The 23,242-nt window shown below is 37.1% G+C and overlaps 1 protein-coding gene across 1 annotated transcript in view; it reads right to left on the bottom strand.

The window, feature by feature from the left end:
* The window catches only part of kl-2 (dynein heavy chain 2, axonemal kl-2), a 373,042-nt gene that overhangs the window by 168,686 nt on the left and 181,114 nt on the right, over positions 1-23,242 (bottom strand). Inside the window, exons 38-43 of the mRNA XM_083120771.1 lie at positions 22,602-22,780; positions 21,362-21,553; positions 15,487-15,629; positions 11,968-12,105; positions 9,075-9,245; positions 3,600-3,773 (exon numbers count right to left, since the gene is read on the bottom strand). Of these exons, the coding sequence (XP_082976897.1) occupies positions 3,600-3,773; positions 9,075-9,245; positions 11,968-12,105; positions 15,487-15,629; positions 21,362-21,553; positions 22,602-22,780 (997 nt within the window). The remainder of the gene's footprint in view (positions 1-3,599; positions 3,774-9,074; positions 9,246-11,967; positions 12,106-15,486; positions 15,630-21,361; positions 21,554-22,601; positions 22,781-23,242) is intronic.

A 23,242-nucleotide genomic window follows, 5' to 3' on the forward strand; every position in this document is an offset into this window, starting at 1 on the left:
GTGTGCAAAATCCTTCTGTCCGATTGTGGTAGCCAGTTTACTTCCAAAGAATGGAAGTTGTATCTGATATCAAAAGGAATAATTCATTTAACAACAACGTCTTACAATCCCAAAGCTAATCCCATAGAGAGGTATAATAAGGAAATTGTAAGATTACTAAGATTATTTTGTCATCGTGATCACACCACATGGTCACTTAAGATCGATAAGGTTATAAAATTAGTAAATAACTCCAGTTCGAGCATAACCGGTTTTACACCTAATGAATTATTTTTGCACGAAGAAATCCGAGACTCCATAACATCTGAACTCAATTGGCCTGAGGAAATGCGGAAGTTGCCATGGAAGGAAAAATTATATTTGGCAGAGATAAATTCAAAGAGGAAGAAGAAAAAATCGAAAATAAGGAATGCTCCCAATGCAGTTAAACTGAAACCAGGACAATTAGTGTTGGCAAGAAATCGATAAATGAGTTCTAAACTGGATAAACAAATTCATAAGTTATTTCAATTATATATTGGACCATTTATGGTAAAAGAAGTTAAAGGAAATTTCGCATCTTTGTGCACTTTACATGGTGAAAATTATGGAAAGGTAAATTTCTCTAATTTAAAAATGTTCAACTGTTCCGAGAAGAAGAAAAATCAGTTATTGGGAAGCAATTGTGACGAAGTTAATTGAATTTAATAATTACATTGTTCTATTTAAGCATAAATGTATCTCATTGTGATTGTAGAATGATATGTGGAAGTCAGTCACTATGGTTGTGAAATGTGCTACTTTGAGGAGAATGTTTACTAGTAAACTTGTCGCATATTGTTGTATGTCTAAATATTATGCAGGGATCAGGCATGGTTTAACCAAATCAAGGTTAATGAAAATATATATAGGGATCAAATAATGACAATTTGAGGCAAGTTGTTTATTGAATGTGTAATGTTTCAATAATGAATGTACTGAAGAGTTTTGTAATGACTCAGCATTTTGTACATTGTTTATATTAAGTAGTTTAGCCAACAAGAAGATTGGGTTCCGCAAGGCTACTACTAAGTATTGTTTCACGTATGTGTGAATTATATATGCCTCATAATTTGACCCATATTTTTTATGTCTTGAGAAAACTCCTTGTGATTTGCACATTTTAGATAACATACAGGGTGATCATAAAATGTTTGATCCCTCGAGTAGTTTTCTATAGAGTGGGGGGACTATGTGACTGTCTTCTACATTCACAAATAACTAATATTTACTTGATTTATATTGCATACAAGTTTATAAAATTAACAGGGAACTATTAAGATTAAGAACGCTGTATCAATGTCGATATTTGTTTTAAGTTGTTGATTTCGATTCGTTTTTGTTATATGTAAGAAGATTGACTTAAAAATGTCTTGTGTTAAAAATCGAAAATAAGTTTATATCAAATGTTATAAAGTGAAATAATATTTTGGAAGTTGAGTTGCATTGGTTAATTCTTGCAATGTAAGTATAATAACATTATGAAAACCAATTGAGCGCTGAGGACTTGCAATTTAATTCTAAAATTGTGTTAGTCTGCTCATCCTTCGCGTACAATATATATTCAGTGTGAAGTATTGTTGCAAACATAAAATCAGAATTCCACTTTAGTGGTTATATTTATACATGTGACCATTTTTGGAGGGTGGGGGTGATTAAAATGGAGAACTTAACCTCATTCCCCAGTTGCTACAGAGCACAGATTTCAAAAGGAGCAAGAAAGTTTTTATTATCCAAATATTATCTGTTATAATACTGCTTTACAGATGCAGTTCATTGGTATATAAACAGTTACACTACATACATAAGTCAATAACAATTTCTTTCATCATGCTTATTCACTGAAATGACATTTTGCAACATTAAAAGTTTTAGGATCATTCTGCATTCCTTTTAAATCTGTAGCTATGGTTGCACTTCAGTCACTTCTCATAATTTAAGTCTCACACTCGGACCATACAAGACTCCTTGACTCTTGGGTTGAGTGAGGGACTATATGGTATTTCATTTGACATTTTAGTTAACTACATCACAGTTAAGCTCAGTGGTTGAATACTTAAGGTTGATATAAACTTAGCTATAGGGATCCTCCACATTACAAATACGAAACATTGTTTCTGTTCTCTGGAAACGAGTCAAATATCCACAGAGTGGTGAAAAAGGTCAGTAGTATCAAGTTCAAGCAACCCAGTTATAACTAAAGTACTATAAAGTTAACAGGAGATTAACTGCACTGATAATCAAACTGGCTACATCTCAGCCCTTTCCAATACTAAGTACAGCTCCTCTTATACACATATGACCAAGTTAAATTTCAGTGTTTCAGTGTCTACGAAGAAACTAGCTGCGTGGGTTAAATATGAAGGGAAAGGCCAACATGAAGTTGATTGTAAGACAAGAAGTATGCTTAGAAATTTAATCGAAAAATGTAGACTTGGTCAGGATTCGAAACCAGGTCACTTGCATACTGTGCCATTGCTATATCAACTGTGCTAGCCCAGTTTTCGCCTGATTTTTCACTACCATTGATTGCCTGTGTTGAATTGTCTATAAGTGACACTACAATGAGATCTGTTGCCTTTAAAACACTGATGACTGATGTCAACAAATTATAATTTGGAACACACGGGCGATGTAGTACATAGAAATTTAAGCTAAAAATGCAGGCTCGACCAAGACTCATACCTGGGTCTCTAAAATAACATGCCATTGCTTCATTGGCCGAGTTATCAAGCCTACCCTGGCTTAGCCTAAGTTTTTGCATCAGTGTGTGCCAAGTTATAAGGTAAAAAAGATGATGATTGACCCTGCCTCAGCCTTATTCTAGGGATTAAACCAACACAAAGAGTTTTTTTTTCCCATTTAGGCTAGGAACATTATCCTTCTAGTGATTGGTTAGCACAGTGGATTAATAGAAAATCAAAGATCCATCATAGGTTCGATTCCACACCACCAACAAAAAGAAATGTTTTCACTGGAAGACAAGAGAAGAGGTACCTCTCCAAATGTAGTGTTGGTAACACTATAAAAGCCTCAGACAAAGGATAATGTCAAATTAACATTGCATGCTAGTTGAAGGAGAATTATGAACAAATGAATGTCTGCACTACAGAAAAAAGCATTCTCCAGTGAAATCCGAGGTGCAGGCCTCTTCCTGCAATGAAGTACCATCAATTAGAGTACGATCAGTGGTAACGTAAAGTTCCCCGTCATACAGCACCGTGCCCTAGGCACATTTAGGGGATGTGGGGGTAGAGCTCCCACATTTCCAATCTCTGGAGGTGAAGTGATCAACACCATGCTCTGGCCATCTCCCCCCCCCCCCCCCAGGTACCCATTGATTTGAGGCTGGGTGAGCCCAGAGCCACTTTATGCAGAGACAAGGCTGGAAAAATGTCGACATTAGATCACCCATCCCAGGAATCGAACCCGGGTCTTCCACATGGCAGTCAGATGCCCTACCGACTAGACCACAGCAGCTCTGTATGTTCAGAGTGTATTTTCAATCTTTATAGGCAATTGAAATTCATTTCCAGAGATCGTAAAACCTGTACAACAAAATACAAATAGGAAGAAAATACCTTCACTGCATTGTAACCTGGGCAACCTGATTGTTTTAATCTTGTTAAGGATCCTTGCAAGCCTTTCCATGTGACACTCTTGCCTGAACCTGTAGCACCCACAATCATCACAGAATGGCGAGAGTTCTTGGTTTCATACAGCTGTATAATCTTCAATACAGCGTTTGGTGTGGCCTAGAAGATAAGACACAATATGTACATACTTAGTGCAGGAAAAGATCCTTTAGCAGCAATTGTGCAATGTTTGATGCTAAAAAATTAATTAGAACAATAGGTAATAAATTATTTAAATTTCACTTATATTTTACATTTATACCTGATAATTCAATTAAGTTGAGTCTCAAATTCATTAAGGAGATGTATATATTAATTTAGTTATGGAATAAATGTTTGCCATTTATATATTTGGTCCAGTCATGAAAATTTTCAAAGGACAGACAAACCACACATGTAAAGGTTAAAAGAGAATATAAACCCACATTTGAAATATGGTAATAAGTATACATGCATTATCAGCATCAACATATTTAATGATACATATTCTCACTTTAAAAGGGATATCTGCACAAAAAGAAGAAAAGAAGAACTCTAATGTTTAGTTTGCCATACGCTGACATCATCAGGAATATGGAGAGGGAGATCCAGCACTGCCCAGTCCTGTCGTACTGCCATGATATTACCAGATGCACTTACAAGCCATCTCCCATTAACAAAGTTGCTAAGAATAACATACTCGTCATACTGGATGAAGCTTTTCACAGCACAGCATGTCATATTGGGTGCAACTACTCATCTGCAACGTTTTCCTGCTTTGCAACACTCCTTGGGATGACCAATAGCTTAGTTAGCTAAGTGTTTCAAGTCTACCCATAATGCTAACCTTTTTCTCCAGCTGTGGCATGAGACTCTATTTTACTCAGGGTTCGGGAAAACGAGCACTTAGTGGGCTATGACCAGTTAAGTTCATTGACAACTCAAAATTAACTAAACATATAAAGATTTATTTCACCACAAACTTAAGCAAGAACTGAACTTAGACCCTTACAGTAGGTTTATACATCCAACATATAGTTTCACAGATACAGATATACATGGACCTCTCTATATTGTTACGGCCTTTTGTAGTTGAACTATAAAACTTTTAACCCTTAAAGAAAAGGGAAGAGGTACACCCATACAACTTCGTATATGATACCTAGTACTCTTGTTAAAAAACAATCACAAAGGGTTTATAAACAAAGCATCTAAAAGAGAAAGATTAGTGTAACCTTGGAAACAGCTTTTTGTTTCCATGTAGGAGTAACAGGCCAAAAACGAAGGAATAGATTCTATGAAGCGAATTTCCCAACATCGAGGAGACAGGGTTTCGCTGTTACCATCCCCAACGTCGAGATGACAGGGTTTTATGAAAGAAAAAGGTCTGGTTACCTAAATATCTCTCACCTGAAAGCAGAGTGAGTTTCTCTTGCCCGAAAGTGGAGTGGGTTTCTCCCACACTAAAGTGGAGTAAATTTCTCTCACCAGAAGGTGGAGTGGGATATCTTTTCCTCTCTCCTGTTAGGAGGAGTTTACCTCTCTTGCCCGTAGGCAGAGCCCTACTTCTCTCGTCCGCAGACGGAGTCAAAAATTGAGCTGCTAGCCCCACTCTCGCCTTTATATTGGGTCGGCGACGCTAGTATAAGCAAGTGGAAGAAATATAAACTATTAAAAGTATATTCTTACATTAAATATTAAAATAAGTTAATAAGTTTACCAAATTAGAGGTGTAACCTGTTTTTAAATTGATACATTTTTTATTACATATTTTTATCAGAAAGGTCACAAAAATAGAGGTGCGACTCGTACAAATTGTGACGAGACGGGTTCGTTACAGCCTTTACAGAAAGTCCTATATCAATCCCATAACCATTTCCCTGACATTACGAGTGGCAGTCAATAAAAAATTAGAACAAATTCATTACTCACTATTCTATAGTGTGAGGGAGTAAGAATATTATTCGCAACTAGCATGGATGTAGATGAACCACTGTCGAAAATCTCAAACAGACTTCTGTATGCATCTGTCAATGGTGGATGATTAAGTAGAAAACAATTTTTGGCTTCAGGCTGCAGTCTTGTTCAAGATGGAGACGGTATGGGAGAATCAGTATGCAGCTTGAAATTTTGTGTCCATATAAAGAAATCTTCCACAAAAGCTTACCAACTGTTGCACCAGGCTTACAGGAAAGATGCTCTGCCACAATCAACTGCATCTGGCTGATTTAAAGAGTAAGAAATGTGATGTATCAACAGTAGATAGGAGATCTGGGTGCTCTGACTACAGCTGTGAATGAGGTAACAATTAGCACAGCTGCTGTTACTGTTGGCGATCTGACACACATGTAAACACCTCTTGTTGAAGTGCCTTCATTCTTCACAAGCACTTGTACATGACTGTGCAAGGTGGGTACTGAGGTTGCTTACACCTGAGCAGAAGCAGCTGTGAGTGGGCACGTGTAAAGTACTTCAGAATCTCGTTGAGGAGCATAGTGATGCATACTTGAAGTCTATCATTACTAGTAATGAAAGTTGGATACATCACTATAATTCAGAAGGCAAACAGCCACCATCATTTGGAAATTGCCCTACTCTCTGACAGCAAAAAAAAAAAAAAGAGACCAATGTCATTCCTTTGGTAGGAAACACAATACTGTAGTTATTTTGTTTTTTGACTACAAAGGAATGATTTACCAAATACCACAGCTACTAGGCAGTATTACATTACAGTTTTGAAGAGCATGACCAACCATATCATTAAAAAATTACTCACAGCTGTACCCAACTGGTTGTTTCCCCATATTTGGTAAAGAAAACTATCGAATATGTGCTCCAACATCCATGTAGCTCTGACCTTACTATGTGTGACATTTTGTTTCTTTGTTTCCTTACTTGAAATTGGAGTTACGAGATATACGTTTTGACTGGAATGGAGCTATCACGAAGTATGAAATAATTCTGAAGACCATGTTAAAGCAAAGGTTACATCATGTATTCCAAGATTGGCAGACTTGTTGGTCCAAGTGCATTCAACTCGATGGAGACTACTAATAAAGGACTACATCCACCTGGGCCATGCCTAATGTTTATTGGCGAGTAATAAATTAATTTTCATTCTTTACTGACTGGTCCTCATATTACAGATCTAAAACCTTCACAAGATGAATGCCCTTCACATTAAAATTAAACTAATTCTGTGTGTTTCGAATGGATAATAACAATAACAACAAAGTGGAGGCATGGCAGGAACTGGGTAGAGTACTCAAATAATATTTTTGATTACAATGAGTGAACTTATCATATTAATGTACTACTTAACTACTCTAGTAATAAGGCCAGCCACACACCGGATCCGACAGGACAAGTCATTTTGTTGCAAACCGACTCAAGGGAACGTTTAACATGGGGCTCTTATGATCCACCGCACACCGGAAGAAACATTTCACTCGAGTCACCTTGAGTCACAATGCGACAGCTTGCAACAAAACAGTGAAGGTCTCGGAAATTTGGTCTCAGAGGAGCACAATGCAACAAAACGTTTTGCGCATGCGCAAATCCTTTCTTCTCAGCACACCACCTGTGTGACTCATCACTGTATTGTTTGGCAGCACATATATATGTAAGTTTAACAGTGCGATCAAGGTTAAGGGTACAAGAATAAGGACAAAATTGATGTGCTATGGAATGAGGTGGAACAGGAGATGAATTACATTACAGCTACATTACGTGAAAGAAATCGGCTTATTAGAAATTATCTTGTAATGTACAAAACATTTCATAAATTGTACAAGAAAACGATGTTCAGGCCAGTTTGATATTTATTCCTCAAATACCTATGTGGTTGCAGTATGCGAATTAAACTTTTCCTTTTTTGGATGGAAGCAGCGTTTAAAGTGAGCTGGAATGCACCGGAACTCCATTCTGGCAAAACTCAGTTCTGCTGCGACATTGGACATCCATTTTATTTATTTAATGCACCATACAAAAGTCCATTCTACGTTACATTAATTCTTGTAAAGAATAGATGAAAGGGATAAAAACTAAATTTGTCTCTTGTCGGTGGAAATGTAGGAAAAAATAATATATTGCGGTGAGTGCTATTCGTTTAAGATGTAAATGAGAACCTAATTTCCTGAAATAACAGATGTGATAGATCTTGTGTTTATACATTTAATTTAGATGCAATAATAATAAAAATCAATGCTTTTTCAGGCGGTATGCAACAGCATGTTGTATTTATATGTGAGAATGAAACTAAAAGAATTTTATTTTAACAAAAGAAGTGTGTGTGAGTACATGTATGCATGATCATTAGACCTCGGATTTTTAGGATCTAAAAAATGTACTCTTAGGTTCCTAAAATAGGTTCTAAAAATCCTGAAATACGTTCTAAAAATTCTAAAGTAGGTTCTAAAAATTCTAAAATAGGTTCTAAAAATATTAAATTAGACTAAACGAATCCTTAAGTAGGTTCCAAAAAACTTAAAATGGTTCATAGTTCCTGAAAAATACTAATTAGATACAATTGTTAAAAACAAAATTTCAAAGGGACCGTGAGAAATTTTAATAGATATATAACCATCAAAAATATTAATTTTCTAACCAAATTTTCATTTCTATGCATCATTTTCAAAATGATCCACTAATTGTTGTAAAGTTAGTACTTGCATCATTAGCAATTTCGCTCTCTAGAGTATGTTTCAAACAAGTTAGTCATTGAATTTTTTCGTTACGATACCTCTGTGATGTAACAATAATATAAAACCTTAAAAAATATACAAAAACCTAAGAAAAGGTTTGATTTGGGCACAAAAACCTAAAATAGGTTCTAACAAGCAAAATAGGTTATTTTAGGCATCAGTTGTTGCAGTTTTTAATGAAATGCTGATGTAACTTTGTATTTCTCACTCACCTGCAAAGGAAAAAAATAGGTTAAATTCCTAAAATCCGAGGTCTAATGATCATTTAACATTATATACCACAATATTTAAAGCAGTTCTTATGAAAAACACAATAACTAACTTGTACCGAAAACTTTCTTTCCAGAAAAAACACTGATAAGAATAATTAATATTTGTTTGGTTTTGTCGGAAACAAAGTGACTCGTCGTGTCACTTTGTGTCCAGTCATGTTGCATTGTGTCGCGTCGTAACTTCTCGTGTTGCGTTGCATCATGACACGTCGTGTCAGATTCGGTGTGCGGCTGGCCTAAGTCTTAAAGCTCTCCTGGCGACGAATGATGAAAAGATTGAGTTGCTCACTGGTCGATAGCTTGAGAGCATCTTTTCATCATAGTCCAGTAATGCATTAATATATATTATAATATCTGTTTGCAAATGAATTGTAAAGGTACTTCAGTTATCATTTCTTTTCAATGTTTTCTTAAAATTCACCAAAATTTCTACATTCTTAACAATAATAACAACAACAAATACTTACTTGCAATCCACTTTCTGTGAGTTCTTTTGTTGCAGCTCCTGCCAAGTCTTCATATTCAATGACTGGTGCATCAACTCCTGGGAACAAATCTGAGCAAATGCCATTAAACAAAGGAAGATCATCAGATGTTAGTTTAGCAACGTTCATGTCTTTCATGGCCAGAAGCAGGACCTATATGAGTAGAAAATAAAAGATTTATGGTGAATAAAAGGTCAAAATTTCAGTACACAACTGACTACATTTTGAGTTCAAAAGTGGGGTGCAGTAAGACATATTAGTGTTGCAATGATGAATAAAACCTGAAATTTGATTTAGAAACTATGTTTACTTCACAAAATAAAACTTTCCACTCTAATAGTACTTTTCTAATCTTCACATTGTGAAATGCAACGATCAGCCTCATAGCTTGATATTTTGGTACCCTAGGCAGGATTGTTGCTTGCCTAGGGTGTATCCATCAAAATTCAGTAATGAAGACAAAAAAAATCACAAACTGCAGTCAGTGACGTGCGGTGACGTTGACACTTGGGGTAGCAATGAGTGGCATGCCCAACGGGTCATAATCCCCCCCCCCCTTTTAGGGCCCAGTATTCCTAAAAAAAAAACGTCAAATACAGGAAAAATTGCAAAGTTAGGAATGACTACAGAAAATTGTACACATAAGTTTCACCCACTTTCGAAAATCAAAAACGATTTGATTTGACTACTGAGCCAGAGGTGCCGGGTTTGAATCTCGGCTTGGCAATGGGTGATCTTTGTGTGTCCCTTCATCAATTTTATAGTATCGTCTTCGCGATTATCCAAATATGGCGGAAAGCGAAGTAAAATAAACCAAATCAAACAGTCAATCAATGAATGATTTGACTTGATTCGCTTTTTTATACATTTGGTTAATCGCGAAGATGATACGACAAAATTAATGAAGGGACAAACACAAAGAACACCCATGTCCAGGTAGGGGTTCGAACCAGGAACTCCTGGTATTGTAGCATGCTGTGGTAACCACTCCCCCACGGTTGGTTGATTTGATGGTTGATTTAACGTTTTAAGTCCACTTTATACACAGAAAGGCTAACCGAGACTAGACTTATAGTTTAATGTGGGATCCGAACCACTATATGCCTCCATCGGGTACAGATCTGGGACCACTTGCACTCCCCCATGGAGGTCGGCCGACAACAAACATGAGAGGAAGGTGCTAACCATTCGGATACGTGGGTATCGGTAAAGCAAACTGCATTTTTCCTGAGTAGTAATTTTCAATTGAATTTTTGAAATAACATCATTATATATGATTAACATTTTTTCAAAAATTTTGCATTGCTTGATTTCCATAATATCTCCATCTCACGATCTCGTTACTGAAGGATCCGGGCTCGAGCCCTGGCCTTTGCATGAGTGTTTATTTGCAACCACTCTTCAACCGTTTAATTTAATTAACGTTCATCGTCATGGCAGAAATTAGGTAAAGCGATGGAAGAGAGAAGAAAATACAAATAATTTCCTCCCAGTGCATCTGCAGGGCACTGTGAAATCAGGAGCATAGAATTCTCTGTTTATGATTGTCCCTCACGACTTTCCAAGCTCTTAGCTACTTATTCCGATTAAATCTATACAGCTAGAAAAAGCGATGGGTAACAAAACACAACTTTAAACAAACCATTTTTCTACTTTCTTCAATGATATTCATTTGGCTTTTTGAGTTCTGGGATACATTTTTCATTTCTAATTTTCTCATTATTCACTGCAGGCAGAGTACAACACATAAGAACAAGAATGCACGATTGTCACGAATCCCGGCCTGAATTGTTCTTTGCGAGGCCCCTTCATCAATTTCATTATATCATCACTCATCCTCATTTTCGCGATAACCAAATGTGGCAGAAAAGCGAAGTAAAATAAATCAAACCAACAACAAGAATTAGAACGCGCGTTCACTTGCCCAAATAAATACATCCGTATTTATGATTGTTTAGCTTATCCATTTTTATTGGAGGCCAAGAGATTAGTATATTTAAATAAAACACTAATAAAACGAGAGCAAGAGAGAGTGTGAGCAAATATTTGTTATTATATATTCCATATTTTTTTAAAAAAAGCATAAAATTTTGTCTGCACATAAGACGTTCCAATTGCATAAATGATAAAAGCACACCCCATATTATACATACATATTGTACAATGTGTAAAAAGTAGTGTAAATACAGAGGACAGAAGTACTGCAGAAAAATTTCCACTTAGTTCTTTAGAGGATTTACAGAGGAAGCGAAGGGAATCCAATCCCCTATCTGTCCTATAGGAGATAGACTGGAGGACCTGAAAGCACGGACTTTCAACCTTTGGAGCGGGGGCGAGGGGGCAAGGGAGGTAGAGGCAGAAATCTTCCCTTTCCCTTCGAAAACCCGTTTCTACCTGGAACTGTGAGGTGGAGAAAGAGCAAGCTAGGCCGCTGAACGCACCGAGGGACAAGAAGTGCGTGAAAAAAAGTGTTGCACATGAACTGTGGCTTCAAGAACACAATAAATATTGTGATTTGAAAATAATTAGAGATTTGAGATTGATTGATCTATCTCTGCTAGACTCGCTACTCCTCATTGCACGTCACTGACTGCAGTCACGCAAACAAAAAAAAAAAAAAAATTGCTGAACATTTTTTTAAAAAGCTGACAAATTACAGACCAGCATAAAAAAAAAGGACTTTCACTTACTTTAGTGACCATTTTCTATCCCTGCAATGTGAATTCATATTTCCAAGCTTGTATTGCAAATGTGATGTGAGTCAAACATCAAAATTCAATCAGTAAAATGAACTGAATATAAAATGCACTTTAATAATCTTTAAAACTGTGTTAATACAAACATTTCCTTCTAAGTGTCAGTAGTAAATAGCTACCTCTTCATCTGAAATATCAGGGCACTGTCTTCTCTTCTTCCCAGCATACCTTAGCAAAGCAACCATTCCTCTCAAACCAAAGTCATAATGATCTTGTTTGCTTAGTTGTTGCATGGCAAGAGAGTACAATGTGTAAACCTGCAAAACAAACACTAAATGATTATACAGATATTAAATACTTACATAACATACAGGTACAGACATGATAAAATTGTGATCCTAATTTTGTGAAGTATTAAGAAAATCATTTCATGGGACAAATTTATTAAAAGTGACTGTTATAGCATAAAATGAATTATATGGCACATACTCGAATTTTACATCATAATGCGAACTGCAGAACAAAATGCATGTTGTAATTACTCAAATAATTCAGGAAATCTCTCAATGTGTTTTTAAGTCTGATCATTGATATAAGGAATATTCTGTAGTTGTGAAGTTTTCCTGTGTAAAGTTATGTTGTGGGTTGCAAATTTTTCACTTTCCAAGATAACAATTTTGCTAGCATTACATGTGGGTCTCATAGTGGGGTCGGAATGCCGGAAAATATTTCACTTCCAGTTAAGAACGTGCCCTTAGGGGTGCGGATACTACATTAATTCCCGAACCTAAAATGATCCAGACCCCAAGTTTTTAAGCCCACGTTTGTAATGCGTCTTCAAAATGGCAATCACGACGAAGAATCTAAACCTGAAACCCGTTAGTTTATTGCAGTTATTTTTCATTCATGACATCTTATTTTCACCTAATTTGCAGTTTATAACTATATTATGATAATAAGAAATTAAAAAGACCAACTATATCAAATAATATTAGATATGGCGGCCGCAAAAAGTCTAAAAATAACCCTTTCAGCCATTTGATCATGTTTTGGATGTGCCAGAACTCAATGGTAGCATCCAAAATATGTGTGAACTAAGCCCATGAAATAATAATAATAATAGTTCAATTTTTGACAATCTGTATATGTACAGGGTGTTTTGAAAGTCTTGACACCATACGACAACTGCGTTAATAGTGCAGATGGCGAAAAATGGAAAGAGGGGAAAGTTGTTGGCGATATGATGTTTTCAATATAATGTGTTTGAATTTTCAACGTAGCATGCACCGTTGAGGCTGTTCGCTGGTACGAGCCTCAATGAGAACTGACATTGCCTTGTTGCCAGATACATTTACATTATCGCAACACCGTACTGTACTTGGTAAATTGAGAATGATGATGCAAAATTAGAGGCAAAGTAAGAAGCATGCGCGCAAGTGTGCACCAGCAACATAGCCACAGTAGCCGTCATGACAGCAGCCCTATAGGACCACCAAAGAGTGACGGTGGAGGACATCTCAAAGGTAGTTCAGAGAAGCAAGATGTGGAACAAGGAAAGATAGCGTAACAAGCAAGGTTAAGGTCCCAAGTTGTCCAGAGTATCTCCAAAAATGGGACTAAATATTAGATATGAATATCGACGCCCTTCAGGCGTGCCACTGGCTCCTTGGGTGTGTGCCAGAGACGTCTGGAGGAGAAGCAGCGTGATGACGGAAGATTGCAACCCGTAACACAAGAATCATTACATTTTCAATATTTTTTTTTCTGCTGGTTTTGGTCCACTTCACTGCTTCCTTTTTTTTTGATAAACAGCACCAGATGTCTTTCCTTATTCATTGAGATGCACAACTTACTTGATACGGCGAACCTAGGGCACCGAAGGCTAAGTCTGCGCGAACCGTTACATTCTTAATCATCATTATTGTTGACATTTCCGGTTTGCCCCAACAGAAGATGTTGTCTAAGAGCAAATATATTTTAGTGGTGATCTATCCTGATTAGAAGGGGAAAACAATTAAGATCCCTTTCGTTTCGAAATGTTATACTTTGTTCATATCACTACACCCTAATGAACAACCTCTATTTCAGATAACATTAGCCACAATTACAGGTTTTGTAGTTGTGTGCTTGCATATGCGCATGTGTGTTTCTGTACACACACACTCGGGCGCTTCTTACTTTGCCTCTAATTTTGCGTCATTATTCTCAATTTACTGAGTACAGTACAGTGTTGTGATAACGTAAATGCCCCCTTAAGGACAAGGCATCTGGTAACAAGGCAATGTCTGTTCTCATTGAGGCTCGTACCAGCGAACAGCCTCAACGGTGCATGCTACGTTGACAATTCAAACACATTATATTGAAAACCTCATATTGCCAACAACTTTTCACTCTTTCGCCATCTGCACTAATAAAGCAGTTGTCGTATGATGTAAAGACTTTCAAAAGACCCTGTACATATACAGATTGTCAAAAATTGAACTATTATTATTTCATGGGCTTAGTTCGACACATATTTTGGATGCTACCGTTGAGTTGTGGCACATCCAAAACATAAGGTTTGATCCAAAACATGATCAAATAGCTGAAAGGGTTATTTTTAGACTTTTTGCGGCTGCCATATCTAATATTATTTGATATAGTTGGTCTTTTTAATTTCTTATTATCATAATACAGTTATAAACTGCAAATTAGGTGAAAATAAGATGTCAAGAATGATACATAACTGCTCAGGTTTCAGGCTTAGATTCTTCGTCGTGGCCGCCATTTTGAAGATGCCATTACACACATACGAGGGCTTAAAAACTTGGAGTCTGGGGGGTTTTAGGTTCGGGAATTAATGAAGTACCAAAGGGCACGTTCTCAGCCGGAAGTGAAATATACTTCCATTTTTTTGCTTTCCAACTGCACTATGAATAGGTACCTGGGGGCAACACTGGGGGCTCAAAGGTAGCCAGAATGTGGTGCTGATCACATCACCTCCAAAATGGCAGAGATCAAGAATGTGTGGGACCCTATCCCCCATATCCCCTATATGTCAGTGGAACAGTGCTACATGCATGGGGAACTTTACCTTACATGTGGGTCATTCATAAAAAGCAAGAGGGCATATAAAGAATATATGTAAAGTGATTCTTCAGTGTCAATTTTGGTTTAACAATTTTATGCACTTTTTCTTTTACTTTATAATATAATGCATACAAAATTATTTTCTGAATGAAGGTTTTTCCATCAAATGTGTAAGTTCCTAGCATTTTTACTTTACACACTGATTCAGACACAAAATTATGCATATTAGATAATGGAACCCTAGGTTTGGAAACTAAGATCTTTGTAGAACACTTTTCACAAGTGATACTTAAGTGGATTCTATTTAATTCCATTTACATTTAAACCTGTATACTTTTCTTAATTATTACTGTAACTGAACCTAAAATTTAAAACATTTTGGATGAAGTATTTGAATGTTGTCTACATATATTTTTACTCCAATATTGAAACGTCTTTCTTTGGATCTTTTAATAACAACATATATTTTTGTTGGGAATGTGGCCCACCTCAATCTTTAAAAGCCATCCTGTGGCCCACCAATGCTACTGTCACTGCAGTACTGATGTCAACCCAAACACACAAGACTTCATGGAACATGCAATTAAGGATTATAATTATTACAAGTACTGGAGATTAAATGAGCTAACCTTTTTAGCTAATGCACGTGTATCACGGAATCCCTCGCCAAAGAGGGTAATTTCAGCAATTAAGGCACTGTCGGGAGTAACCATAGATATTGGCCTGAACATGGATTTCAAATTGTCCGGAAGCTCTGTGCGACCAGCATATCCTGAAAGCATAATGAGAAAGGAAGTTATTGGATAGTTATGAAACTTTCTATTGAATGTACATACCTTATTTGAGTCACTTTTGATTCTTATACCATAAAACATGTATTCTAGGTAATGCACCTGGACTGATAGCTATAATATGTGGAATTATAATAATGAAAGTAAGGGGAACTTTGGGAATCAATTAAAAGGTGAACGTTTAGAAACAATCAAAGTTACAGAACATTCTGTGACCAGCAACCCTCAAAAAGAGCTAAAACTTACTGGTACAGTTGTTTGATTACCATCTAACCATGTGGTATAAATTCATGATTGACAATTCCTTTCCAATCAAAAAACACAACCAGCATCACCTTGGTCTGTGATTGACTCATTTGTGTTTTTTTAGGTTGAGGAGACCCTTTTCCCACCCACTGTGACCATTCAAATCCATGTCTCACTGACAATCAGTAACTGACTGATTTCAACATGGTTTTCTTTCTTATAGTCAGTCAACAAACAGAGCACAAATCAGTCAAAATTTGATGACGCGATCCTATGCTGATGTCCACTTCATCAGCATCTTGGGCATTTAAAGGATAATTTCCATAAATCATAGCATGAACTCTATGGACCATACCAGTGGTGATGTCACAGCAGACGACTTGGCACGATTTGGGTGAAAACAAGGTTGTCACGTGGTTTGGTCGTATACTTCAACATTGGAATTTCCATTGCAAGGTGTAGTTTTAAGAATTGTGACAGTAGTTATGAAACAAAATTGTGATGAAATTTCGGAGAATACGTTGATATATTATACATATCTTACAGAGCATAAGGTAAAGAATAACTGGAGTAAGGAAATCATGCATTTTTAAAGAAAATCAGGCTAGTTTCCATTTCCAAACATGCCCAAACATAGCCGAAGCTCATCTTCAGTGATGCAGCCAATATGAATTCTGGGAGTTTAGCATCCTCACATCGTTGCCCATTGGCTGCAATTCCAGATCGGATGCTGCTAGGAGCATTCGCATTACTCGATTTCCTACTCCATTTATTCTTTACATTCTTCTCCCTAAGGTACCTGTTATACAGGGTATCATTTTAATGATCACAGAAACATACCGAGGAGATCAAAACAAACATCTTTTCTCAGTAACATTTTTATCGTTGGTGCGTGGTTTCAGCGCTACATTTGTTCAAAAAAGACTCTTTTGCCACCTGAATGCTGGCAACCCAACCCAGCATTTGATCACATTTGTGAAGAAATTTTCTGTCATGAAGATGTGTGTGCCAGGGTTGCAAGGAACACACATATTTTGTGAAAAATGATATAGCTACAATCAGCTACATTATGTACCATAAAACAAAATGAGGAAACGTGTTCAGTAGCCCAACAGGAAGTGAACCAACAATGGGACCAATGGTATATAAACAACGTATTCAAAAGGAAGTGGCAATATCGGATTTTATCTCAGCCTACATGTCAAAGATTTTAAATCTTGTTGCCAAGTTGACATCTACAGATTAGTCTATCCATTTGTCCTCCTGATGCTGGTTGGTTCTATCACAGACAACCAGTATCAGAAGGATAAAATAAAAAATGAAAGCACTCAAAATTCTAAATGTAAATAACACAACTGGAATGTAATGGTTCAAAATAGAGGGGGATATAAGTAGTAGTAAAACAAGCTCTCCGACGACTGTCACATTCCTGTGATTATCTACGCACAGGACACACACGTAATGGTTGGTAACTGTGAACATGGCAGTATATTTGCTGCTGATTTATTATTATTATTATTTATTTGTTCAGCACAGGATACATTTCCCAATTATGTTGAACATAATACACTGTGAATAAATGACAAGATAGAAGAGAAAAAAAAGAATACATGAAAGTATGAACGTCTATGTACACAATATTTACATCAATTTATGAACTTATTGTTGTGATTATCTTTTTTTTTCAGCACACTACGTGAGTCTGTGAACATATCAAAGTCTAAAGTTTTTAATAGTTCATTCACCGTGTCCTGCATGCACACTGCAGGTGAAAACCTATGCATGTCGACCCTTGACCTCTCCATGTAGAATAATTTTCGGTTTCTTGCACTGTGTCGGCCTACATTAAAGTTTATACTTTCTAACAGTGCAGAACACTCACAGCCGTGATTAATCAGTTACTATTGTGGTACGTGTTTTAGCCATAATGTAACAATGTGAACCTCGGATGCTTCTATTATAAGGACAACATTCACACAACAACTGTATCAGGACAAGTTAATAGACTAACCTATAGATATCAACCTTGCAATGAGATTTGCAAATATTTGACATGTAGGCTAAGAAACAAAATCTGATATTAAACTTCCTTTTGAATCTGTTTTTTTTTTTTCGACTATTTTTTGTATCGATTGTTCACTCACTTCCTGTTGGTCTACTGGGCATGTTCCTCGCTTTCTTTCACTGCACATAATGTGAATGGTAGTTTGCCATTTTTCATAAAATTTGTGTGTTCCTTGCAACACTGTCACACACTGCTTCACCGCAGGAAATTATGTCAGAAATGCGATTAAATGTTGTGTTGGGTTGCCAGCATTCAGGCAGCAAAATGGGCTTTTTTGAACGATTGTGCTGCCAAAACGAAACACCAATGACAAAAATGTAAAGTTTTTTATTTTATTTAATGTCCTCTATATGTTTCTGTGGTTCGTGGGCACCATTAAAATGACATATTCTCCGAAATCTCATCTTTACATTGATGTACGATACTCATCACAATTTTGTTTAATATCTGCTGTCAGAATTCTTAAAGTTACTCCTTGCAATGGAAAACTGAATACTATTAAAACCATGTGAGATGCATGTTTGAGCTCAAGATTTCAGTGTGACATCATACTAATATGGTCCATTGATATGTCAGTCATCTGTTGATGTTGAAGGTCATCCTGGCCTTTGATCTTCACAAACCAAACTTCTACACTCTTTAAAATGCTACAACCATTTGTAGCACTGCATTCACCAAGTTTGCAGCACAATTCACACACATATTGTTCAAGTTCTTTCAATGTCATTTTATCACTAATTGGACAAACAGCTTTCTGCAGATTTAACTTCACTATCAATGCTCACAGTGGAATGGAGAAAATAGCAATTCTATATCAAAACTTGCTGCTAGGTGCACTCAGTAAACACAACATGCTCTCTGCACCAGTTGGCATGCTACTGGAGAATTTTCCTTTTTTCTGAACACACTTCGCCTGCATGAACTTAACTATCCACTGGATGTGGTTTGGGAACTATGATCAAGATAAAGGCAATGGTCACTAGGAAGAAACCAAATAAAATTAATGTGAGAATTTGATGCAAAGGAATTGAACAAATCGATAGCTTCATATACCTGGGATGTATCATAAGTAGTGACAGGAGCTGCAATCAGGAAGTCAAAGTGAGATTAGCAATGGTGATGGAAAGCTTTAGGTCTGATAGAAGAAGTATGTTTTATGGATCTTTGAACAAAGAAGTAACAAAGAGATTGATGAAGTACTCGGTGTGGAGTGTACCATTGTATGGCACATTAACCTGGATGCTAAGAAGGAGTAAGAAAAAGCAGCTAGAAGCTTTAGAAACAAGGATATGGTGAATAATGGAAAACATGAAATGGGCAGAGAAAGTAAGAAAAAAATTGTGTTTGAAAGAGTTGGTGAAACTACAGGAATACTGGAAGTGATCAAGAAAAGAAAAATAAATTAGGTGGGACACTGGCTAGGAAGGAGCCACCTTCTAAAGGACAAGCTAAAAGCAATGGTTCATGGGAAAAGGCTTTTGGAAAGAAGAAATCAGCTGATAGATTACATAAAATTACGTGATTCAAGATTCAAAAGTCTGGAGGTTCCAATGAAGAACCTGGCCAATGGACGGAGAACAATGACTGAATGTTGACACGCACCTTCACTGATCCTCTAGGGCCTGTGACTGGTCACAGCTGGGTTACCCCAAATCGGACTTCTCAGTTAGGTTAACAGGGTAACAGATGATCAGGCCCTGATTGGTTAGTGATGTCGGAATTATACCTTTCTTTAGCTTGAAATGAAAGGTTATGGAAATTTCTTCCAATGAAGTCGTATTTATTATCCTTTTGCACAATTATAATAAAACTTAATCACTGACAATCCTGAATCGAGTTGATTGATGCAGATCTGCTTGCAAAGCTGTAATGGGCAACTCTTCCAAGATTAATCTACGGTTTGTTAGTTTAGCAGGAATCATCAAGAAGGCATAGGTTTGTGAGGAACTGACCAAGGTTAATGCCAATTCTACCTGAAGGTAAGAGCAGTCCTCTCTACAGGGTTAATCTGTGATATTAGCCTTACGGCAACTGGATAAAATAGGCCGAAAAGTTAACAGTTTGGTCCCTTGACATACAGAAAAGTTGTTAACAAAATGCGAAGGTAACTTTGCTGATATTTACATGTATCTATGGTTTTGCATAATTACATCATGTAATTTAGACATTTACAGTATATACTGTAGCGTGACATCGGGTATGGTACAGGATCGACTCACGCCAGGATGTATCTCAGTTAAATAAGTTAGGTTTTAGTTTGGGTCTCGCTGAACCACCTCTACCCTGAATGGTGCAGATGAAGGATTGTTGGGAGCCTAAGTCATTGAACGCTACTCACCCCCTCACTTGATATTGTGGCCCTCGGTTCCTGGCATCGCCGACGGTTGGATGGAGACAGGTTGCCTGGAGATAGTGGGAGACGTTGGAGAGACCGCTGGCCTAGATGTTGTGGGCAACACGAGGCAGCTGGAGATTTGGCGGTCTAGTTGTCGGAGCACTGATTCTCTGGACTCGGGATGGCTTTGGCTTCTCGCTCTTCGTAGTCCGAATTGCTACTCTTACTGCACGCTTGTTGCCACCTCGTAATGTTGTGATCTCTAGGAGTGGTCTCGTCGATTGAGTTGATGAAGATGTGGAGCAATAGAGAGAGAGCTTTACCATCTCCAGGGGTTTCTATACTTCGGAATTTCACCGTGACTTGGTGGACTTTACACCTCCAACTGTTCATCTTGGGTATCCCTTGGTGCAGCTGGAAATTTACAGTGGAGGTGCACTCACCACTAGCGAGGGCCGTTGCCTTGCTGACTGTGCAGAGCCGAGTGGAAAATTCTTGTTGCTCGGCTCTGCATCCGGTAGAAGTTAGGGTGAATGAGCGTTCAACTGGCGAGCTTGATGTTTTAATAAAATTGATATTTCGACTTTCATGCTCCCAGTTCCTTGATCAATACATAGAATTTTATAATCTTGCAAATAACATACCTTCTATAAATATTTTTCAAATGCCAAAAGAGGTTACAAAATAATTAATTTTGATATCTAAAATGATAGTAAATTTATTGCAGAATGTTCGAATTTCGTGCTTGGCACATATTAATACATGTGCAGATGCTGCAATGCTGTTTTACAATGTGAGCATGACCAGAGTCAACTGGGACGACACAATGTTTGATTTTTTAAACTTTCTTTCACCATGCCTCTCAGTAGTTGGTAAATTAGCCGATGATCTGCTGCTTCTAGATGTTACCCTTCAATAATTCTCATCTCTTCCTCTCACTGTATGAAAGAAGCCTGTAGCTTATCCAGGAAAGATGGATATAATCTTGTTTGATATTTACAAAGAGCATGGACAAAACATGTCCCTTAAGAAATATACGTTCAAACCTAAAACAGCAAAATACATACCTGGATTCATAGTGATGAAGATTCCACATGTAGGTATCAAATTGATTGTTGCCCCTTCAAAAACAAACTTTTTCAGACCAAGGGTCAATGCTTGCAGGATGGACAAGATCTGCTGGGCCACCACAGACAGCACCTCAATGTTGATTCTGTTGAATTCATCAAAGCAGCCCCAGGCTCCTGATTGGGATAAGCCTAGAAAGAGATTCAGTTTCTTACAGTGGAACCTTGATTAAATGTGTTTCTCAGGGGGCAGTGTAGGGAAAAAATTAGAATGCAAGAAAGAATATAACCTGGAAAAATTTATAATGTTTTGTTTCATTGGGCCTAGAAAATCAAAATGCGGATAGCAGGAAAATGTGAAATCCAGGAATACAAAATTGGGATTTCATTGTATTTGTAAATTTGAAGGAACTCTGAATCAGAATTGTTCTAATTCTGCAAAACCAAATTAACTGAATATTTCATATTTTACCGGCACTTTTTAAACAACTTTCCACACACATGTTAATAAAATGAATCAAGTTTATTCAACAGTAAAAAAAAGGTAAAGTGCTCCCCTGTGCTTAGCACCATGCCATGAAGGCATATAGGGGGGTGGGGGTAACGTCCCACACTTCCTTGATCCGGTCCTGAGTGGGGGTGATGTGATCACCCTTTACCCCCCCAGGGTGTCCCCCAGGTACCCATGTCATTCGATGCTGGGTGGGCAGCGGAGCCACTTCCAACTTTAGAAAAGTTCCCAGATTTGAACCGGCCGGGGATCGAACCCGGGACCTTGAGCATGGTAGTCAGACGTGTTACCGACTGAGCCACCGCGGCCAAGTTTATTCAACAGTATTGAAAATAATACACAATAAAAGCTTTTTATTCAAAATATTACAAAAACTACAGAAACCAGTTTGGAGGAAAAAGTAAAATGCATTTTCAGTTTCCAATCCTAGAAAAAAAAAAATTAACAATTTGCAGAATGGCCTGAAAATACCACAGAGACTGGAGATTTTTGTTGTTTTTCAGAAATTCATAGAAAATATGATTCTAAGCTTATTATTATTTACCAAATCTTTCTAAAATCTACAGGACTTCCTCTTTCCTCAAACATGTATAACATGCGACATTTTACATACATTTTCTCACATTTATGAATGTTTCTGTTCCATGGCTCATTTATATACTTGTACACTGAACGACAGTAATTATCAAAATGGAATAAAAGAAAGGGAAAAAAATTACAATAGTTTACCTGAAAACATCCGTCCCATGCTTTTGTAGTCCAAACCTTCTGAACAATTAATAACAATCACATACATCCCGAGGGCTTTCCCTAAATCCTTTACAGTTTCAGTCTTCCCAGTGCCTGCTGGACCCTTAGGACTTCCTCCACGATGCATATGTAAAGCTGTTGTTAAAGTTATGTAACACCTACAGTAAAAGGAAAAAGTATAATAAAATTAGCAAATCAATATTAATAAATCTCAATAATATTTCACCAATCGAAGATTTATTTATCGAAAATATATTTCAGAAAATAATCGATCTCTTTTCATTAAAATTATCTGGTTAAATTTTCTAATATGTTTCAATAAGATCATAGTGGAAAGAAAGTAATTCTTTTCAATGTGATGACACGTGCAGACAGACACATCTGAGCATCTTTTTGCATCACATGCGGGACTTATGCAGCCTGTCATCAATTGGTTCATGGAATGCAACTTAATGGAAGGGGAGAGGTACAGGTGGTCAGAACATTGTGCCTATCACACCACCTATACTAAAGTGATGATGAAGAAAATGTGGAGCCCTACCTCCATTTCCCTCTACATCACATGCACTTCACGTGGTACAGTGCAACCCCTAACACTGGGGGAGGGGTTGCAGAATCGA

The sequence above is a fragment of the Lepisma saccharinum genome, chromosome 4 (genome assembly GCF_977018435.1).
Source record: "Lepisma saccharinum chromosome 4, izLepSacc3.1, whole genome shotgun sequence".
Classification (NCBI taxonomy): domain Eukaryota; kingdom Metazoa; phylum Arthropoda; class Insecta; order Zygentoma; family Lepismatidae; genus Lepisma; species Lepisma saccharinum.